Raw genomic sequence first — 20478 nt, 5'->3', positions numbered from 1 at the left:
CATCCTCGGTTTGTTAATGACGCCACACATATTGACCTTTACTACCTAGCCACAGTAGATTCTCAGCCTTGTCGCTTCAGACCAATTTGATGAGATAAGACTCGGACGTTTAAAAGCCGAAGGATCTCACCCGGCATATTCTTCACGGAGTATATATACCAGCTAGCTATCTCGTATTCCACTTTACGTTTTCTTCACTACGATCTTACCTTCTTTCATTTTTTTTACATCAAATTTCAGAGCCAACAATATAACATTTGACGTTTGTTATGCCTTCTTTCATACTTCTTTGCATAATATGGTTCATCAAAGGAAACAGGGGGAGGCTCACTCTAGAGTATCGCTTAGATCTTTATTGATTATGGCTCCAGATCTACTAGGTTGGTATCGTAGGCATTTCGAGATTTCACAGTGGATCTTCAATCAATGCGAACCAGTAAAGAGCTCTCTCTCGGTACGCATATGAATTTGGTAATACTGGTATCACCAATGTGAAATGAGAACAAGGCAGGCTCACAGGGTCACGTCGAATCGAGATCTTTTCAAGTGAAATATACCGGTATACCATGATTTGTTCATGTTGAAAACGTTCCGTCGTGTTCATGTGCTACTGTAACTGACAGGCGTCGACTGGTAGCATTTCCTTCCAGTATTATGGCGCACATGATACTGTTGCCAATTGTCTGGAAACAAGTCAGTAACCAATAAAATCACTGACTATCTCAAACTATCTTAACAAGTTGGAGATCGGTTGGAAATTTCTTGTAATTTCTCTCATTCTGGGATGTTGGCATTTGTACCACACCACCACTACGCCCCTCAAGATCTTTTCCCCTTATCTACCCCAAATGTATTGTTGATAAGGTTGCAAGTCTATCTATTATCGCCTTAGTGGAGTTTTTAGCTTTTATCTAGCTTTTACTTGATTCTCATTCATTTCTTGCCCACTCTTTTCTTTCTTTGATATTTTGTTTTCCTTCGCTCTGGGGTTTTTTCGTTGCTCTCTTTGCACCTATTCTCAGTCAATCGAGCCATGAAATCCAGGAAAACCATCCGCTTGGCTATCCTTTTGGCTGCGTCTTCGATAATCGTTCCCGCACTAATATTGTTTGCCCGCTATGGTACACTTAATGTGACATCATATTTTGGATCACCAGCAATACTTGGAGATGGGTTTGGATACGAATTGGCCGAGGAGGATTGGACAGGTGATTTAGCCGGAATCAATTCGCCATCTGATTGTAATGTCACAGAAAACTTTGAGTGGTTGGGAAGGTACAATTTATCATACCCTTTGAAAGTTGCCCAGCGAGATATTATCGCGAAACCTAATCATGGAGAAAGACCGTCAGTCACCGTGATGAAAGCGTCCTTGTTCGACAGCCCTGAGATCTTCGAGCGCGCAGAACTTTCTATTGATAGAACCGTTGACCATTGTTCCCCGCTCACTCTTGAAGTTCCTTATCCTCCAATTCGGAAAATCGACGCTTCGCACATGATATTTGGTCTGCAGACCACAATAAAGCGTCTTCGGGACACAAAGATGCACCTAGCACGATGGTTGCCCAACAGTGGAGCTCGTTTGATCGCGATAGTCAAAGAAAGCGAAGAGATATTAGCATCTAAATCTGAAATGGCTCGACTTCAGAAAGAATATCGCAAAGCAGGCATGGACATCACTATAATACCACCCGTCAAGAAAGAGGACTTTTTCAATCAACGGTATTTTTCCCTAATAGACCTGATGTACAAGGCTCGCAATAAGAAAACAAAATGGACTGTGGTTATGGACGACGACACATTCTTCCCTTCCATGCGTGGGCTACTAGACGAGCTTGCCCTTCACGACCATACACAGCCTCAATACATCGGCGGACTGTCCGAGAATTGGGCAGCGGTGAGAATGTACGGATTGATGGCATTTGGAGGGGCTGGCGTCTTTCTCTCCACGCCACTGGCAAAGATCATCCATGAGAACAATGAGGAGTGTAAAAATAACATGCGATTTACTTCCGGGGATACACTGGTGATGGACTGTATATACCAACATTCTAAAGCTCAACTTACAACAGTAGCTGGACTTTCGCAAATCGATTTCATGGGAGATCATTCTGGATTTTATGAGAATGGAAGAAAGGTATTATCTTTACATCATTGGAAGGCAGGCTCGGCGACCAAATATCCCTATGAGATGGATAAGATGCATCTAGTATCAAATGTGTGTGACGAATGCTTCCTACAGCGTTGGCAATTTGATGACGATATCGTCCTTACCAATGGGTTCAGCATCGCGAAATATCCCAAGGGGTCGTTGGAGCGAGGGGCAAAGAGTGATTTAAGTAACTCGACAATTATTGATGGAAGTGTCGACTTGAGGAGAACAGAAGTGACTTGGGATGACAAAAATCTCGATGTTGAACATAGTCTGTCACCAACACGGCCAGAATTGAATGAGGCACAGAAAATTAGCTGGAAATTTCTGGATAGCTATTTGGTCGATACACATGTGGTTCGACAGGTGTATTTGAGAAAGGGACTCACAGGAGGTGGAGATGAAGTTCTGGTTTTGAATTGGAGACAAGCGAGAAAAAGCCACAGTGCAGGAGGAACTGAAATCAGACATTAATTTGATGGGAAGGTAGGAGTCAGGGCTTCCATTTTTTACTACATGATATACCCTCAACAATCGGGCATATATAATAGGCGTTGATAGGCGTTTGGGATGACAGGTTAATTGCGATTGGAATTCTGCAAGGAAAAATGTATATCATGCGAACGACGATTTAGGATATCATAATGTAGGTATATGTAAATATTACTTCACCAACATGGACATACACAGATCAAGAAGGAGTTTAGGATATCTTTTGGATACCTAGCAATCAGGGATCGAAAGCTAAAACATAATTCAAATTTCACATATATAACTTTTCGTCAAAACGTAAATAGATCTAAATACAATAATGTTATTACCTACTGCATTCGAATTTCCCATCCGAGAAAGAATCTCCGAGTCCTTTAGATAGTCGTCAACAAGGGAGGTAACCAGCCAATCCCTAAAATAGCCAGTCGCCACGCAAAGCAACCTTAAAGACCAAACCTATAGAATGATATTTGCGATTTTTGTTGCACATCTACAAATGCCGAAGTTATCCGCTCCTAAGAGGATCGCTCATTTTGGTTGAAAAGGCCATTGTGGCGATGCCATATTGGTGGTGCGTTGGCTGGAGTGATGGTTTGGGAACAGCAGAGCATCAAGATCGAATACCTAGGTACCTACTTATTATTCTCAGACTTGGCGATCAGATAGATACATTTCCAATATCAAGAGATTAGGTTGTTTTCGAAGAAATGTATTGGATAGACACAGTTCAGTAATCGAATAGAATACCTAGATAGTCTTTGATTGCTTCATGTTAGGTTTCTCTTCTCCAGATCACGAGAGGGTGGTCACTCACTGGTAGGTAGTATTGGGAAAGGAGGTTCGGAGAGTACGGTCGGATTTGTCTGGGGAATTCGGATGGTTTGGCTGGCGGGGGAATTGGGAAATGAGAAATGAGAAACGAGAAATGGAGTGGTGGGGGTTAGTGGGGTGAGTGAGAATTTGAGGAGGGAAAGATGGGATGGATGGGGATGATTCGAGATGGGATGGGTTTAATGAAGGATATGCGGTCTTGATATAATATACCTACTAGGTACCTACTATATAAAGGAAACTGAAATTATATAATAACTTACATTATTTCTCTTGGATTTTCAATCGGGTAATTAAAGCCCCTTCGTCAGCTCTTCATATTCGCCTGGGCAGGAGGGCAATTAGATACCTATGAATGTGATTGGCCATGTTGGACTACATCGGTTACCGTAACCTTATAAATACCTCGCATCAATATAATAAATGTTTCTTCCCTCGCTCTACTCAACATACCGAGTAGTCAACATCTTTGCCCGGGTACATAGTACTCAACTCTCAAACCTTTCTCCTCGGTTCCAGCCGAATGTGCGGCTGAAAGTAAGGTTATAATTTCACTCAGATTGATGTTCCACTGTAAAGCTTGCTTTTATTCACACATACGAGTGGAATCTGGTAAGTTTTTCCGTCTCTAAATGAATAGTGGACGACGGAACGAGGCGCACCAATAATCTGGAGAAGGCTTCGGGGCACAGCGGGGAATTTGGCGGGGTCCTTCCTCTTGTACCTAGGTATTGCCCTAAATGGTACTAGATATGTGATGGTGAATGTTATGATCTCGTGCCCCTCTTGATCCGACAGATGGTTTGTGATTGTACTTTTCTATATCTCGATTTTTTTCCTGTTTGAGCATCTATCTTTGACCTTGCAGATTTCCTACCTACACAGTCGCAGACTCGCAAGCTCGTAAATTCGCAGCAATTCATACCGACAGCTATCCTACCCGCACACCCCTTACTTCTCGATAACTTTCGTTCATAATGGCTGGCATTGTACCTGTCGCAAAGTCTCTCAAAGACATCTACACCGAAGATGCCTTGACTGCACAAACCAAGAGATGGGACAATCTTCTCAAGCAATTTAAGAGCAATTATGGACACGATGCGCAGTTCGTTTCACGATCTCCAGGGCGTGTCAACATCATCGGCGAGCACATTGATTACTCTTTGTACTCTGTCTTGCCTATGGCCATAACTGCAGATGCCTTACTCGCAGTTTCCACCCAAATCGATGAATCCGCTTCGACCAGCACAACATTCAAGGTGCGAGTTTCGAATGTGCAGGCAGATAAGTTCCCAGCACATGAATTCGATATACCATTCGATGCAGTGGAGATCGATTCCAAGGTACATGAGTGGACAAATTACTTGAAGTCTGGACTCCGGGGTGCTTTAGAGTTATTGAGAAAGAAACATGGAGACGGCTTCAAACCCAAGAGTATGGAAGTTTTGATGGATGGAACCGTACCTGCCGGTGGTGGATTGAGTAGTTCTGCTGCTTTCACTACAGCTTCTGCTCTTGCAGTTATGTTTGCTAATGGCGAGCAATCTGTTGACAAGACGCAACTCACAGAATTGGCAATTGTCAGTGAAAGAGCAGTCGGTGTCAACTCGGGCGGAATGGATCAATCTGCATCGGTCTTCTCCATTCGTGGCTCAGCATTATATGTCTCTTTCAATCCAACCTTGACTGCAAAGCCCGTTCACTTCCCCAAAACAAACCCCGAACTCACATTCGTTATTGCACAATCGTTTGTTGCAGCTGATAAGCATGTCACTGGTCCAGTATGCTACAACTTGAGAGTTGTAGAATGCAGTCTTGCCGCGGCCTATCTTCACGCAGCTATCAACAAATCTAAAGATCCCCTTCCTTCCGACTCTGGACCATTGGGTGTCTCACTTCACGGATTCCATAGCAAATATCTTGGAGATTCCACTGCACCGCTCGAAGAACAACTTTCGGAACTTATTGAACTCACAAAGAAAACATTCACAAAAGAAGAGGGATATACTAGAGAAGAAATTGCATCTGTCATTAACATGACAGTCCCTGAGTTGAACGAGCGCTTCACTTCCACATTCCCCGTCCGTGCTGAACATTTCAAGCTTCGCCAAAGAACCCTTCACGTTTTCACCGAGGCCCTTCGAGTTCTAAAGTTTATGAAAGTTCTCGAACATCCCGAATCCTATCTCAATGCCGATGGTGGTGATTCCACTGAAACTTTCAACCGAAAGCTGGGTGACCTAATGAACGAAACCCAAACCAGCTGCAGAGAAGACTTTGACTGCAGTTGTCCCGAACTAGACGAACTTTGTGAAATAGCAAAGAAAGCAGGCAGCTATGGAAGTAGATTGACTGGTGCCGGATGGGGCGGATGCAGTGTACATTTGGTACCTGCGAATAAGGTTGATGCGGTTAAAGAGGCTTGGGAGAAGGAGTATTACTCAAAGAAGGACTTGTCCAAGGAGCAGAGGGAAGCGGCAATCGTGGTTAGCAAACCTGGTAGCGGAAGTGCGGTATTTGTTGTTGAAGGTGGAAATGTTGCTTAGGTGGAAGTTAACTATTAGAGATGATAAAAAGCCTTGTGGTACCAATACCCATTATAGAATTTATTCCCATTTTTATTATAGATCCTATTTTCGACAGACATTATGTAATGGATGAAATGAGTCTCACGGGAATGAAATCGTAGAAGTGTAAATAAGCCTGAGAGTCATTTTATGGATGGAAACCGAAAATGAATTTTTTACATTGTCTGCTAGAGTCTATATGTTAATATTTGGAGACAGATAACTTCATACCCGAATATCTTGATGAGGAGGGAGGTGTTTGTTCGAATATAATTTATACAAAAGGGAGAGTGAGGTAAATATTGGTGTTATACCTAACGCTTTGCATGTCTACCTACTAGGTAGGTGACTATCGAAGAAATCCATACTAAAGTGATACCCAAACTAGCCAGACAGATTACAGCAGGGTGACTCTTGAGAGTTATCCAGTCTGATCAATAGAAATGGGGATCCCAAACATACATTCAGAATGCTTGGTTATTATCAGATGTCGATCTGTAGATGAGTATTTGGGAAGAGAGCTATGTACTGGTGACAATGCGGCGAAGCGAGGGGTATGGTGTATAACTTTCTAGATAGGTAGGTAGGTGCATAGATCTAGTAGCTTGGGGTTGTTGATGTGTAGGAGCTTGGAAGATGATGGGAAGGGATTGTGCGTTTATACCTAGTTATTTGATCTGGTTTACCTGTCTTTAGGTAGATAGGTAGGTAGTGATTTGAAATTTGATGTTTAGGAATTAGTCGCCCTAGATGTGTTCCATTACATAGCTACCTACCTCGTAAGCTGCTATTCTCTTCAACGCTGTGGAAACGGGGTATTTGGAACGATGGTTTGGTTTGCATGATTATATGATGATACTTGATAGTAAATAGCACTTCCGCAAGAGATTGTGCTCTTTCTATGTCGTCAAATGGGATGGTCTATTCCTGTTTCCCGTGGTACATAGATACCTAGTAGTTCTCAGGAGCGGTTCTGCGAATAGTCCTCACTATGTGTAACACAAGAAGGTGTAGTGACCAAAATGAAATGCCAAATGGGTGCGTATATTATATCAGTACCTAGATATTGAAAGGTGCGAAGGACAATCAGTAAAATCAAAATTATTTTGCGTGAAGTAGCATAATTCTTGTCCGATACTCATATATTATAATTATATATAATGGTTCCGGAGGTAATGTAACAGGGGAGGAGCTTTCCGGAAGATCGTGTTGTAGCAACGATGCCTCTAGAGAAGTAGAAAAATGAAATGAAAAATACTCTGTAAGTTATTGAGTTGATAAACGAATCATAAAATTCCATAGCAATACAATAAGGGAGATGATGAGGTCTTTTTATAAAGTCGGTGATAGAAAAAAGAGGGGCAAAATGGCTTTAAAACTACCTATGTGCACGGTTGCATACCTCAATTGAAATGCATAAACCTAGAACGTTGATTGATTCGCTCATCGTCCCTCATATCTGATATCATCAAAGCAGATCGCAAAATGGAAGGTACTTCATCAGCCGGGTCGGGAGGGAAAAAACATGTTAGGCAAGCTTCTTCGGGGAGAGGTAAGATTTCTTCTTTGTCGCAATGCAACGGGCCAGCGTCTGAAGCAACCTCCACCACCACCATGAGGACCTTCCGAGAGTTACAGTCATTAGTTCGGATGAAATGATGTTGTTATACCTAGAAGAATCCAGAGATAGTTGGAGAACGGCGTTTATATCTTTGGTTGTCTTGGAAGCCACACGAGTGCGCGACTTTCATGAATACGGTAGAGGCACCTTGGCACGTGGCTTCCCATGAAAGGTGCCTTGTTTAGAGGTTATCTGTGTCTGTAATTCAACACCTTCGATATTTAATTTATGTCCTCAGAACAACAACTCAATAATGGATCGAAACAAGCAGCACTTGACTAATCGCATAGCAGCTTTACCCAGACGACCGACAAGAGGCCCGTTAGATATCAACGAGTGCGTATCACTCCCATGTGTAAGAACAAGTACTAAGTTTAGACAGTTCACCTCTGAATAGTCCCTTGTCGCCTACAAATTACATCAATGCCACACAAACACGAACACTTTCACCAGGCGGCCCGGCGCCAAGAAGCCGAACACCTAGGCTTCCGTCACCGAGTCCCGGTTCGAATTTATCGACCAACACTTTCATGACAGCTCCCACATCGCTCTCGCCATCACAAAATACATCATTTCAGTCAACAGTCTCAACACTTCAGAAAGATTTCACATATCTCTTACGTCCAGAAATCTATCATCCTCTACCGGTTCTTGAAATCCCACCACCATTTCGTTCTTCCCCAGCTTCATCACTCCCCCCTAACCCTGATATCAATACTCTTTCGTCACTCCTGGCAGCGGGCTATTTTCGAGCTGCGGCTATTCTGAGTGCTACGCTATTAACATCTACTCCTGGACCTTCATCACATGATGAGATTTTCAACCTCTTCTATATTCGTCTAGCATGTCTTACGCTCTGTAACCAGACACAACTTGCGGCTCAAGAAGTTAAAGCTCTCGAAGACCTTAATGCTGCTTACTATCGAGATGATGAAACGGATACTCATATGGTAGGATGGGAGTTGAGGGTTTTGGCAGTTCGATTGCAAGGCATGGGATTAGGGGATGCGAGAAGAGGTGTTATGGGGTACTATGACCTAGCTAGAGATGCGAGAAGTATGTTGACAAAATTAAAGAAGCGTAAGGCAGCTGGTGATGCCTTAGATGGTGGGATCGAGCTATGGGAAAGCAGATTGGCGGATTTGGGTATCAGAGTTGCTAGTGCGCTGATTGAGATGGAAGATTTAGTGGGAGCGGGGATGCATTTGAAGACTTTGAAGGTTAATCAAGAGGGCGATGAGGAATTGAGGGCTAAGAAAGCATTACTGTGGTTGTGTTTGGGGGACATTGATGCTGCAAGGGAGTGTCTGAGGAAGGCGAATGGAGGAGAATTCAAGGCGAGTGAAATAGATGGAACAATCAGAGCTCTTGCTTTTGTTGCTGAAGGGAAGTATGAGGAAGCAGTTGTCATTTGGGAAGAACTCATTGCCAACGAGGAAACGGTGGCTGGAAAAGGAGAAAAGGCTATGTGGAGGCAAAACCTTGGTGTAACATTATTGTACTTGGGTCGTGGCGATGAGGTATGTATCATTTCCTCCCTCCAATCTCTTTTTCCTGCTACGACTATCACTTCTTCCACTGAGGAGCCCGCTACATCACACATACTCACAATTCAACCAACAGGCAAGAACCATTCTCGAATCACTGATTGCAGAAGACAATTCTTTCCACGCTTTAACATTCAACCTGAGTACTATCTATGAGTTATGCACAGAGAGATCAAGAACGTTGAAGGTTGCGTTGGCTGAGAAGGTTGCTGGGATGGTGGATATTGGGGAGAACGAGGGAGTAGTAAGAGGGTGGGAGAAAGTCAACGGGGACTTTAAATTGTGATTGAGGTCTGGTATCCTTATTGATTTTACGGGATGAAATTGGAGGTGAATGCAGACTTCCAATATTTAATTCACACATTTCATTACTTCTCACTCCTATAAAGCAAAGCAAACCCAGTTGACAAGAATACCTACCTACATGTTGCAATATCCATATATAGATACGTAGGTAGACTCTCATTTTAGATGCATTGACCTCATCGCTTGGATTTATCCACCCAATCTAGAACATGGAAAGTCATAAAAAATCATAAAACAGTAAAAGATGATTGTTGATTGGAGTACCTCTTTATGCGCAATTTATGCACTCTTCACTTCCCCAACCAATCAGATTGACCAAAAGACTAAAAAGATCTTTCCACTCGCTACCCCACATTTTGCCCCCGATACCGCTAGAAAATTAGGAAAAGGGCGGATTGAGGGTTCCAAGAAATATTGTCGGAGGGTGTGAATCACAACTCTAAAGTCATATTTTCTCAACTTTCCTACAAACTCTTTTTTCCTCATAGAGTTTTTTGCGACCATTACCTCTCTTCCTCTGAGCAAGATTCAATTGAGAAATTACTCAATTTCTTCTTCCGGATTTAGTTGAGCCATTGTAATTACTTTCACTTCTTCTCTTTATTCGTTTGCCTCTCGAGGTTCGATATCGGAACATATCTACAGAAACTCCGCCCTGAAATTGAACAGAAGTCAAGATGCTTCGTTCAATACCCGCCAGGCGTGCTATTCGCACAATTGGTAGCAATGCGAAATGGATGGATGTCGCTGGTGCAAGGGGTTTGTCGAATCGTGTGAAGGCGGCGGGCGGTATTATGGTTGAGAAGAAGGGGACGAGAGCGCAAGCTACTGCTGCTCCTCAAGCTGCTAGGTATGACTCTCTCTTTAATTTCCATCTATGGATATTTTCGGCGGGTTTGAATTTCTCTCTCAATCCAGAAATTGGGGGTGAGTCACTTTGGGATGGAAGACAGTGGACTGACATGTGAATATAGTCAAGTTAGGGAAAGTCCAAGTCCAGCATTCAATAGCACACCTTCGAAAAAAGATTCAGGCAAGGAATTGGCAGGACAGGGACAAAAATACTCGGAGATGGATGAGTCGTATGTTATACCCATTTCCAGCGAGGTGACACAAGAAGTTCCTAATTCTGGCATAGATTTATCGGTATGACTGGTGGAGAGATCTTCCATGAAATGATGTTACGGCAAGATGTCAAACACATCTGTGAGTATTTTTTTTTCTCCAACTTCTCAAGGATTCGAGCTAATAGAGAAATAGTTGGTTATGCAGGAGGAGCGATTTTGCCAGTTTTCGATGCGATTTACAACTCGAAACATTTCGAATTTATCTTACCAAAACATGAACAAGGTGCTGGTCATATGGCGGAAGGGTACGCCAGAGCTTGTGGTAAACCTGGTGTTGTTCTCGTTACATCTGGACCTGGTGCTACCAACGTTATTACTCCAATGCAGGACGCTTTATCTGATGGAACACCAATGGTTGTTTTCACCGGACAAGTCGTTACAACCGCTATTGGAAGTGATGCTTTCCAAGAGGCCGATATCGTTGGTATCTCGAGAGCTTGCACAAAATGGAATGTTATGGTTAAGAATATTGCTGAGCTCCCAAGAAGAATCAAGGAGGCTTTCGAAATCGCTACTTCTGGAAGACCTGGACCAGTTTTGGTAGATTTACCAAAGGATGTCACAGCTGGTATTCTACGAAAGGCCATTCCTACCCACCACATTATGCCATCTTTACCCAGTCAAGCCTCAAGAGCGGCCCAGGCTGTTCAAAAGAAACAACTTGCAGGTTCGATTGAACGTGTTGCAAAATTGATTAACATCGCTAAAAAGCCAATCATTTACGCTGGTCAAGGTGTTATCTCTACCCCAGAGGGTCCCAAATTGCTCAAGGAGCTTGCTGAAAAGGCATCCATCCCTGTCACAACCACTCTCCAAGGTCTTGGTGGATTTGACGAGCTTGATGAGAAGTCTTTACACATGCTTGGTATGCACGGTTCTGCGTACGCTAACCTCTCCATGCAAGAGGCCGATCTCATTATTGCTCTTGGAGCACGTTTCGATGATCGTGTAACTGGAAGCATTCCAAAGTTTGCTCCAGCAGCAAAGGCAGCAGCAGCTGAAGGTCGTGGTGGCATTGTTCACTTTGAGATTATGCCAAAGAACATCAACAAGGTTGTTCAGGCGACCGAGGCTGTTGAAGGTGATGTTGTTACCAACCTTGCTCAACTTCTTCCAGCCGTCGACAAGAAGACCATGGATGAACGCAAAGAATGGTTTGACCAAATTAGATTCTGGAAGGAGAAGTTCCCTCTCTCTCACTACGAAAAGGCCGAACGAGATGGTCTCATCAAGCCACAAACTTTGATTGAGGAACTCTCAAATTTGACTGCCGATAGAAAGCAAGAGACCATCATCGCTACTGGTGTTGGTCAACATCAAATGTGGACTGCACAACATTTCAGATGGAGATATCCAAGAACTATGATCACATCTGGTGGTCTCGGTACCATGGGTTACGGACTTCCCGCAGCTATCGGTGCAAAGGTTGCCAAACCTGATGCTCTTGTCATCGATATTGATGGAGATGCATCGTTCAACATGACACTTACTGAACTCTCCACTGCATCTCAATTCAACATCGGCGTCAAGGTTATTGTCCTTAACAACGAAGAGCAGGGAATGGTTACTCAATGGCAAAATATCTTCTACCAGGATAGATACGCTCATACTCACAGTGTCAACCCAGATTTCATGAAATTGGCAGATGCAATGGGTGTTCAACACAGAAGATGTGTTAAGCCAGATGACGTAAGAGATTCTTTGAAATGGTTGATTGACAGTGATGGACCAGCACTCTTGGAGGTTGTTACCGATAAGAAGGTACCCGTCTTGCCAATGGTACCAGCCGGAAATGCTTTACATGACTTCTTAGTCTACGATCCAGGTTTGTACTCCTTATTTTACCCTAACTCCCCACTGATCTTGCTATCAGTTGAGCCTATACTAACAATATCAATAGTGAAAGACAAAGAAAGAAGAAAGATGATGAAAGAGAGAACTTGCGGTTTACATGGATAAATACCCTGTTTCTCTTCTTCGTGTAACTTTTTCTCTTTACAAAAATACTTTTTACAACAACTTTTTACGTAAATGATGGCATCTTATAGTTGATATCTGGGCGTCTTTTTTTCCTGCTGGTATGCATCATGGGCGGAAAAGCGAAACAATTCAAAAGTCTTTTCGTTTTCGTTGAATTGCGTGGTTCTGGTTTTAGCCTGGCTTTCAAAATTTCTAATTGGAAATTCCTTGAAAAATGAAAATATGGGGAGGGAATATTGGTTAGAGACTTGGATGTGGGGATGTTTGAAAGCAAGAAAGGGGGGGACTGGGGAATGGGTTGAGGATGAAGAGATAGACAAAAGGGAGGAAGTAACTAGTGAAAGATCAGTGTATGTATATAGGAAGGATAGTAATGGATGAATCAAGGGGTGGATGGAAAGGATGGATGGACATGAATTGATGGTTATGAATATTTCAATTGCGAACTATGGATATCTGGCTACTTGAAGTGAATGATCGAATGGCAATGTGGTATTGATTGGCGCTTTGTCGTGGTAGCTGGTAGCGTGGATTTCTGTCATCGAGATCTTGAACTCTTATCCATGTCTGGGTCGATGGAATGTATTGAAACAGTATATACATGCAGCTCGAGAAGATGAGTGTTGTGATACTAGGTAAACCATGAAAGTCTTCCTTCCAAAAACAATCGCGTGAATATTGGAAGAAAGGAGGGGGCAGCGTCTGGATAATTACATGTCCTTAAAATTGGATATGAATTCTATGAATTGGGTGGGTGAATAGGGATGGGCGAGGTATGATGTTGATATTGGAGAGGATGGGATTCTCGACGGAATGGGATTAGGGGGGAGGAAAAGTTGAGTTGATATTGAAAAGATGATTATTGTAGTTTTAGATGGAGTACTTATCTGTGAATAGAGAAACTGGATCTTATTATTTGCGGTTGAGGAACTACCGGGCATTGTTATGGCTGTAGGGTCCTTTATTTTGAATCTCAGTCAAAGATTCAATAGTTGTTGAGATGTTGAGGGTGGTGGATGTAGATTCTTGAAAATTACACTTGTGGGTATTGAGATGATAGTTGTAGGAATGGTATGAGATTGATGATACCTAGGTAGGTACTTGTTGATTGAATGGAATGTGATTGTATATCTGCTGATAAGCTGATCTTCAACTTCGTCATCGAGACTCGGATCAATAGTCTGAAGGTTGGGTTGGGGATACAGAAGAGATAGATAACATAGGAGAACGCTAGAACGAGAAATCTAAGGAGATTGAGGATGTCGGTAGTTTCAATTTATCGCTTCAACCAGTGCCAAGCAGATAGGGAGGGCAAAAGTAGGCAGTAGGTAGAATCATAGTCGAATCTTCGAAAAGTTTCGTCCATAAGTCTCGAAGATCGTTGGAATTATGCCATCAGATCATCTCACCAGAACTGAGGTAGTATGAGGAGCTTAATGGTAATAGTAACTTTACTATTGTCTTGAGAAGTCAGAATCTTGGAGTTCGACGAGGTTTGGTTGGGCAATGCCAACACAAGTGTCGTGGCAACACTGTTTCTTCTACTTCTCTGAGGTCCGGGCTTTTAGAAAACTTTGGTGAAGTCATGGTAGGTAGAAGAAGATGGGGTGGTAGTATTCTGGGGAAGAAAGCGGGGAGATGGAGAAAGATGTGTGAGATACCAGTACTAGGCTCTAGGGAAGGAATTCCGAAAAAGGAGGAGCGCTCCGATAGGAACTTGATGGATTGTATGAACAGGACCGGTTGTCGGATAATATTTCTGCCTCGCGTTATCTAGTTCCTCTCTAGGCATTGAACTCTATTAACCATGACGCCGATGGTGTTTAGTAGGTCACGCGACCGATCACGTTATAGTGTGTGTTGATGTTAGGAGAGCCAAAAGTCATGCTCTGGGTATTCTGCAGACCATGTGGCGTCTTTGAAGATCCCGATTGGTTCTACGTACTAATATGTCATAGATTGGAAACTTCTCTCCGACATTGACCACTAAATTGGTAGGCCAAGTAACTCCAAGATATGGTGCTATCGCAACATGTTCTAGGCAGTTTTTAGTAGGCTTGACTTGCTGGTATTAGTCAGCAATAAGCGACGCCTGCAAGATCGTTGAACTTTATTTCAACCTCGAATACTTCAACTCATCAACAACTTGAAGTGCCGCATCGAATCTCGATTTTGTGTAGGGTTATGTTCAGACACAGAGTCTTGGTATCGTTTTCTCGGCTGATTTCTATTGTCTATCAAGTGAATGGCAATGGACTGCGGCTTGTTCTTTACTCTGGCCATCTTGGCCTTTCTACTTTTGCTTGGCTCCAAGACATAGAACATTTCGTCGACGCTCTAGTGGCGGAGCCATTTGTTTCTTAGTTTGGTGCCATTTGATAAGGATATACCGATTTCAATGATGGCATTCCATTCAAAGTCGCGGGGTACACTTATATAGGCCCTTTAGAATTGACCTTGTGCTACCAAGATCTAGCCTCTTGGTCACTGTAGTCTATAGATAAGTATGGATAGTATGGATTGGTATCCTTGCCAATTGTGATACATTTTTACTATATATGAAGAACATGTTTCCCCAAATGTGAAAGTTGTTTTTCTCGATAGACATATTACCACGTCCTTCTAACGACGTTCTTATATTATTCGGGTCAATTTCGCCCTGTATGATCTCATATTCATTCCGACACATCCTATCATTACTCCATCATATAATAAGACATGGCTAGAGCTAACATCGTCGAAGAAGTCTCAGGACAGTCAAACAAACCTTTGTCTAAGCCAGCTCATGCCTTAGAGTACGTGCAGGTTGCACATGAATTGGAAGCAAACCTTGAGGATGGACTCACAGAAGCTGAAGCAGCAAGACGTCTTGAACTGTATGGGAAGAATGAACTTGATGAAGGACCTGGTGTTCAACCAGTACAGATTCTTATTCATCAAATTTGCAATGCAATGATCTTGGTTTGTTTACTCCTATCCATACAGTCAAGTTTCCTTTACTCACCCAGGTTCGCTTACAGGTCCTAATATTGGCCATGGCCGTGAGTTTCGGTATCGGCTCATATATTGAAGGTGGTGTCATCTCGGCAGTCATATTTCTCAATATTGTGATTGGCTTTTACAATGAGTTCAAGGCAGAAAAGACTATGGATTCTTTACGATCCTTAAGTTCGCCTACGGCACATGCTGTTAGAGAAGGGGGAATTCGATCGGTAGCTACCGTCACAATTACTATTGGCGACATGGTTGAGGTCAAAACCGGTGACACAATTCCAGGAGATATGAGGTACTTGCCCAGAACAACCCCTTCGTCCTTAGTCTATGCTAACAGACCGTATGTAGATTAGTTGAAAGTATGAACTTTGAGACCGATGAGATGATATTGACAGGAGAATCGCTACCCATCGAAAAGAATTCTGATGCAGTTTTTCCTGAGAATGCCAGCGCGGGTGATCGTCTTAATGTTGCTTTCAGCTCCACCACTGTCACCAAAGGTCGAGCACGCGGCATTATATTTGCAGTGGGTATGAAATCACAAGTTGGATCAATTGCCGTGAGTCTTCGACAGCAGAGGCGTAAAGTCCGCGAGGTCAAACGTAATGAGGATGGCAAAGCTTTGCCGCACAGATATGCCCAGGCTGGGCTTCTTACTGTGTTTGATTATATCGGCAATTTTCTCGGCACAAATATTGGTACCCCATTGCAAAGGATGCTGGCCCAACTTGCTTGTGGCCTATTCGTCGTCGCCGTTATCTGTGCAATTATCGTGTTAGCTGCGAATGGATTTTCCAATAACCAAGAAGTCATCATTTACGCTGTAGCCACAGGACTTTCGATGATTCCGGCTTCTCTGATAGTAGTCTTAACTATCACTATGGCCGCAGGAGCTAACGTAATGTACGACAAACATGTGGTTGTTCGAAAAATGAATGCCCTGGAAGCCCTAGGCGCCGTTACTGGTAAGACTCTTTCTTTTGTCGTAAAAATGCTCGATAATTGACTTTTGCAGATATTTGCTCGGATAAAACTGGAACTCTTACTCAAGGCAAGATGATAGCGAAAAAGGTATGGCTGCCCGCTAGGGGAACTTACTCGGTTGGTGATTCCGGTGAAGCATTCAACCCCGAAGATGGAGATTTATTTCACAGCGAAAAGTCTCCGCATCAAGCGCGCAATGAAAAGGATGAAACAAAAGCGGATTCCTTCTCAAATTTTCTACAAAACAACGCCGATCTTCAAGCCTTCCTTAATATTGCCTCAATGGCAAATCTTGCGCATGTTCACAAAAGTGATAACGAGTGGAAAGCAAGAGGTGACCCAACGGAGATTGCGATTCAAGTCTTTGCTTCTAGATTCAACTGGAATAGGGAACGATGGACTTCTGGAGACGCGCCTCAATGGAAACAAATCGCCGAATTCCCTTTCGATTCTGATGTCAAGAAAATGTCTGTTATCTTCAAACATGAACAATCTGATAGCGCACAGGTTTTCACAAAGGGCGCAGTCGAGCGGATTCTCTCATCATGTTCACAAATGACAATGCGAGACGGAGAAGTTGTAGAAATGGACGAAGGAATGCGCGAAGATGTTCTCAACAACATGGAAGCTATTGCCGCCGATGGGCTCCGCGTTTTAGCTTTGGCTGGTAAACCATGGGAACATTATACCGGAATCAATGCTAAGCATGATCGCGCAGATGTAGAGAAAGATTTAATGTTTCATGGACTGATTGGAATTTATGACCCTCCGCGAGTAGAATCATTGGAGTCGGTGCAAAAATGCCATCAAGCTGGTATCAAGGTTCACATGCTCACTGGCGATCATCCAGAAACAGCTCGTGCTATCGCAGGACAGGTAGGAATCTTACCTCAGGATTCTTCTACGATAGGGCAAGCTGTCATTAACGCGATGGTTATGAAAGCAAGCGACTTCGACAGGCTCAGCGATGGAGAAATTGATGCTCTCCCAATGCTACCTCTGGTAATAGCACGCTGCTCACCACAGACAAAAGTTAGGATGATCGAAGCTCTTCACAGAAAAGGAAAATTTGCTGCTATGACAGGTGATGGTGTCAACGATTCTCCCTCACTGAAGAGAGCAGATGTTGGTATTGCCATGGGTGAAGCAGGGTCGGATGTAGCTAAGGATGCATCGGATATTATCCTTACGGACGACAATTTTGCTTCGATCCTTAATGCTGTTGAAGAAGGGAGAAGAATGTTTGACAACATTCAAAAATTCATATTACATTTGCTGGCGCAGAACATTGCTCAAGCTTGCACACTTCTCATTGGTCTCGCGTTCAAGGATAATATGGGAACTTCAGTGTTTCCACTGGCACCTGTAGAGATTCTATGGGTTATTATGATCACATCAGGTAAGATCTCGCCAAAATCATATCAAGAGTCGTTTACTAACACAATAAAACTCAGGTATGCCAGATATGGGTCTTGGTTTCGAGGCCGCCGCACCGGATATCATGAATCGACCACCTCAGAACGGTATATTCACTTTAGAAGTAATGATAGACATGGTAGTCTATGGCCTCTGGATGGCAGCTCTATGTCTCTCCGCTTTCTCCCTTGTTCTCTTCGGTTGGGGCAACGGTGATCTCGGCTTTGACTGCAACGATCGTTATTCCGATCAATGCGATACCGTATTCCGAGCTCGAGCAACTACATTCGTCTGCTTAACCTGGTTCTCTCTCTTCCTCGCTTGGGAAATGATCAATATGCGAAGATCTTTCTTCCGCATGCAACCTGGAAGCAAAAAGTACTTCACTCAATGGATCCACGATATCTGGGCAAACAAACTTTTGTTCTGGGCTGTCGTTGCTGGATTCGTAACTGTATTTCCCACACTTTATATCCCTGTGATCAACCGAAAGGTATTTAAACATGAGGGTATCAGTTGGGAATGGGGAATTGTATTCGTCGAGTCTTTCTTGTTCTTTGTAGGAATAGAGTCTTGGAAGTGGGCCAAGAGGGTTTATCTCAGGGTCCAGGCCAGAAAGACAATCGACGTGACAAGCAGCGCCGATGATGAGGACCCCGGAATGGCGATTATGGAGATTTTGAAGGCGCAGAGTACGCATATTACTAGGAAGGGGACGAGAGCTCATGTTGAGTTCTCTGAGAAGGATGGGGATTTGGAGAGTGGCAATATTAGTAATCAGTAAATTATTCGTTTCATTGGGGGTTCTGGTGTATTAGAAGATGAGGCGTGTGCAAAGGATCCAAAAGGCTTCTTCTTCTCTAGAGGCGGATGGAACTTTTGTATGCTTTTGGTGTACGGCTTTAGATATTGATAAGCACGCGAGTGCAAAGTGCATGTAGACTTATATAATTTATCAACTTAATAATAGGTTATCCAAGTTTACTTTAAAGCAATGGTCGTCTTTTATATCTTCTCTACTTGCATTGTGTCATAATTCTAGAATCTTAAAGTGATCAACTGATGCAGTAATGTATTTGATTTTGGATTCGTGATAAGACTTGACCGAGTGAGTGAGGCAAATGAAGGTGTAACCAGTACCCAATGAAGATTGCTTCTAGTGAAGGGCAGAAAAGCTGCACATGATATTCTGTCAGAAAACGGACTTTCCCCTGGCATTTTGCGAACTTCAAAGTACAAGGTTTTGAATCCTTGCTTAGCGGCGTAGAATCCTGTATGTCGCAATGGGATGCTGACATCTATAAGCTGCATGCCTAGGTAAGATTAGACGTCCCTTTTAGGTGTTTGTGCAAGTCACATTATTTGAGATTGCACTGGCGTCTGACAACATTAGATGGGGTCATAATAGTGTGAATCATTAAAAAGTTACTATACTATTTTACATGAAATAAAATCCTTTTTTGATCATCCAAGGAGCCCAACACTCTGCTTCCGATGACGAACAATATCATCGTATTGACGTCAGATATTGAAACCTTGATGACAGTTCTGGCTGCACCTTTTTTCTCGTATCCTTTCCGAGAATATACGCCGTGAGCACCGTGAAGGATTGCCCGAGACTTCCAGTACCGTAAATTCATCAGTACTATATCCATCTTAGGATCTACTACACGTGGTGTATAGGGCCTATATAGTCATAGACCAGTCTAGCCGTTGCAATCTCGTATCCCTTTCGAACAAGAATGTGCCGTGACAATCTTCGCTCGCCTTTGATCTGTTCAAACCCCCATACCTATGATATGTCAAGTCAGTCATGATTCCCCTACTAAGCAGGGAAACGAGGAGAATTACTGTAACACTTGTCCAAGAACCAGTCGAGGATTCAGTTTTATCTTGTATGCAATCACCCGAGACCGTCTCCTCTAACCATCCCGATTTCAAGAACTTCTCTCCTTCTTCTATATTTGCGGTGGGAATATATCTGCTTCGTGCCCGTATGTTGCCCCATATACAATCTTTGTGTTCTCGCGTATCCCAATTTAACCGTCTCATCTCGGTCGTGAGTGCAAGTCCCACGCCCGCAACATGATCCATCATGATGGTAACCAGCCCATTTTCATCTTTTGATTGAGTTGCATGTATAGTTACATCTGCAAAAGATATCGCGCGCCGTAGAAGCCAATTCACATTCTGGAGTCGGAGGACATGTTTAAGTGAGTCCGAGAGGCGTTTGTTCTAGAAAGGGCCAAGAAATACTTAGTCAGCACAAACGCGCTACTTCTGAAGTGAGTGTTTAAATCGTCGGCAACTTACAAGTGACCAAGATCCATTGATGTCATGAATATGTTTTTCTTGGGGAGCGGCCATTTTTTCTCGGTCTGCTTCTGCTTCTGAATAGAATCTGATTTCTTTGGCAATATTAAGACATTATGTACATTTATAATTTGGTCCCGCAATACTT

General features: G+C 43.1%; 6 protein-coding genes across 6 annotated transcripts; 5 read left to right on the top strand and 1 right to left on the bottom strand.

The window, feature by feature from the left end:
• Window positions 1–1033: 1033 nt before the first annotated feature.
• EAE98_002389 (uncharacterized protein) lies at window positions 1034–2626 on the top strand (the record flags this gene model as incomplete). The annotated part of the gene is made up of 1 exon (XM_038950009.1): window positions 1034–2626. The coding sequence occupies one exon, from the start codon at window positions 1034–1036 to the stop codon at window positions 2624–2626; it is 1593 nt and encodes a 530-aa protein (XP_038813748.1).
• Window positions 2627–4452: 1826 nt separating this feature from the next.
• On the top strand, window positions 4453–6021 carry EAE98_002388 (uncharacterized protein; the record flags this gene model as incomplete). Its single annotated transcript, XM_038950008.1, has 1 exon — window positions 4453–6021. The coding sequence occupies one exon, from the start codon at window positions 4453–4455 to the stop codon at window positions 6019–6021; it is 1569 nt and encodes a 522-aa protein (XP_038813747.1).
• Window positions 6022–7527: 1506 nt separating this feature from the next.
• EAE98_002387 (uncharacterized protein) lies at window positions 7528–9496 on the top strand (the record flags this gene model as incomplete). Its single annotated transcript, XM_038950007.1, has 4 exons — window positions 7528–7594; window positions 7957–7999; window positions 8046–9183; window positions 9287–9496. 4 exons carry the CDS (start codon window positions 7528–7530, stop codon window positions 9494–9496), a joined length of 1458 nt encoding a protein of 485 aa, XP_038813746.1.
• A 419-nt stretch (window positions 9497–9915) lies between these two features.
• Window positions 9916–13312, top strand: EAE98_002386 (uncharacterized protein). The gene is made up of 5 exons (XM_038950006.1): window positions 9916–10366; window positions 10491–10598; window positions 10655–10722; window positions 10777–12468; window positions 12544–13312. Exons 1-5 carry the CDS (start codon window positions 10194–10196, stop codon window positions 12600–12602), a joined length of 2100 nt encoding a protein of 699 aa, XP_038813745.1. The 5' UTR covers window positions 9916–10193; the 3' UTR covers window positions 12603–13312.
• Window positions 13313–15341: 2029 nt separating this feature from the next.
• EAE98_002385 (uncharacterized protein) lies at window positions 15342–18801 on the top strand (the record flags this gene model as incomplete). Its single annotated transcript, XM_038950005.1, has 5 exons — window positions 15342–15584; window positions 15644–15909; window positions 15966–16582; window positions 16633–18000; window positions 18056–18801. 5 exons carry the CDS (start codon window positions 15342–15344, stop codon window positions 18799–18801), a joined length of 3240 nt encoding a protein of 1079 aa, XP_038813744.1.
• A 624-nt stretch (window positions 18802–19425) lies between these two features.
• On the bottom strand, window positions 19426–20477 carry EAE98_002384 (uncharacterized protein). Its single transcript, XM_038950004.1, has 3 exons — window positions 20331–20477; window positions 19869–20252; window positions 19426–19809 (listed from the first exon to the last, which is right to left on the bottom strand). Exons 1-3 carry the CDS (start codon window positions 20382–20384, stop codon window positions 19684–19686), a joined length of 564 nt encoding a protein of 187 aa, XP_038813743.1. The 5' UTR covers window positions 20385–20477; the 3' UTR covers window positions 19426–19683.
• Window position 20478: the final 1 nt, after the last annotated feature.

The sequence above is a fragment of the Botrytis deweyae genome (genome assembly GCF_014898535.1).
Source record: "Botrytis deweyae strain B1 chromosome Unknown BDEW_004, whole genome shotgun sequence".
NCBI classification, from domain to species: Eukaryota; Fungi; Ascomycota; class Leotiomycetes; order Helotiales; family Sclerotiniaceae; genus Botrytis; species Botrytis deweyae.
Note: the sequence above shows the minus strand (reverse complement) of the source record. Positions and strands in the feature narration are given on the sequence as shown.

Coding starts and splice junctions, on each gene's coding strand:
- EAE98_002386 (XM_038950006.1), top strand. CDS start 10,194: ATGCTTCGTTCAATACCCGCCAGGCGTGCTATTCGCACAATTGGTAGC. Junction 10,367..10,490: donor GCTGCTCCTCAAGCTGCTAG/GTATGACTCTCT, acceptor ATGTGAATATAG/TCAAGTTAGGGAAAGTCCAA. Junction 10,599..10,654: donor TACTCGGAGATGGATGAGTC/GTATGTTATACC, acceptor ATTCTGGCATAG/ATTTATCGGTATGACTGGTG.
- EAE98_002384 (XM_038950004.1), bottom strand. CDS start 20,384: ATGGCCGCTCCCCAAGAAAAACATATTCATGACATCAATGGATCTTGG. Junction 20,253..20,330: donor TCAATGGATCTTGGTCACTT/GTAAGTTGCCGA, acceptor GGCCCTTTCTAG/AACAAACGCCTCTCGGACTC. Junction 19,810..19,868: donor GTTCTTGGACAAGTGTTACA/GTAATTCTCCTC, acceptor GACATATCATAG/GTATGGGGGTTTGAACAGAT.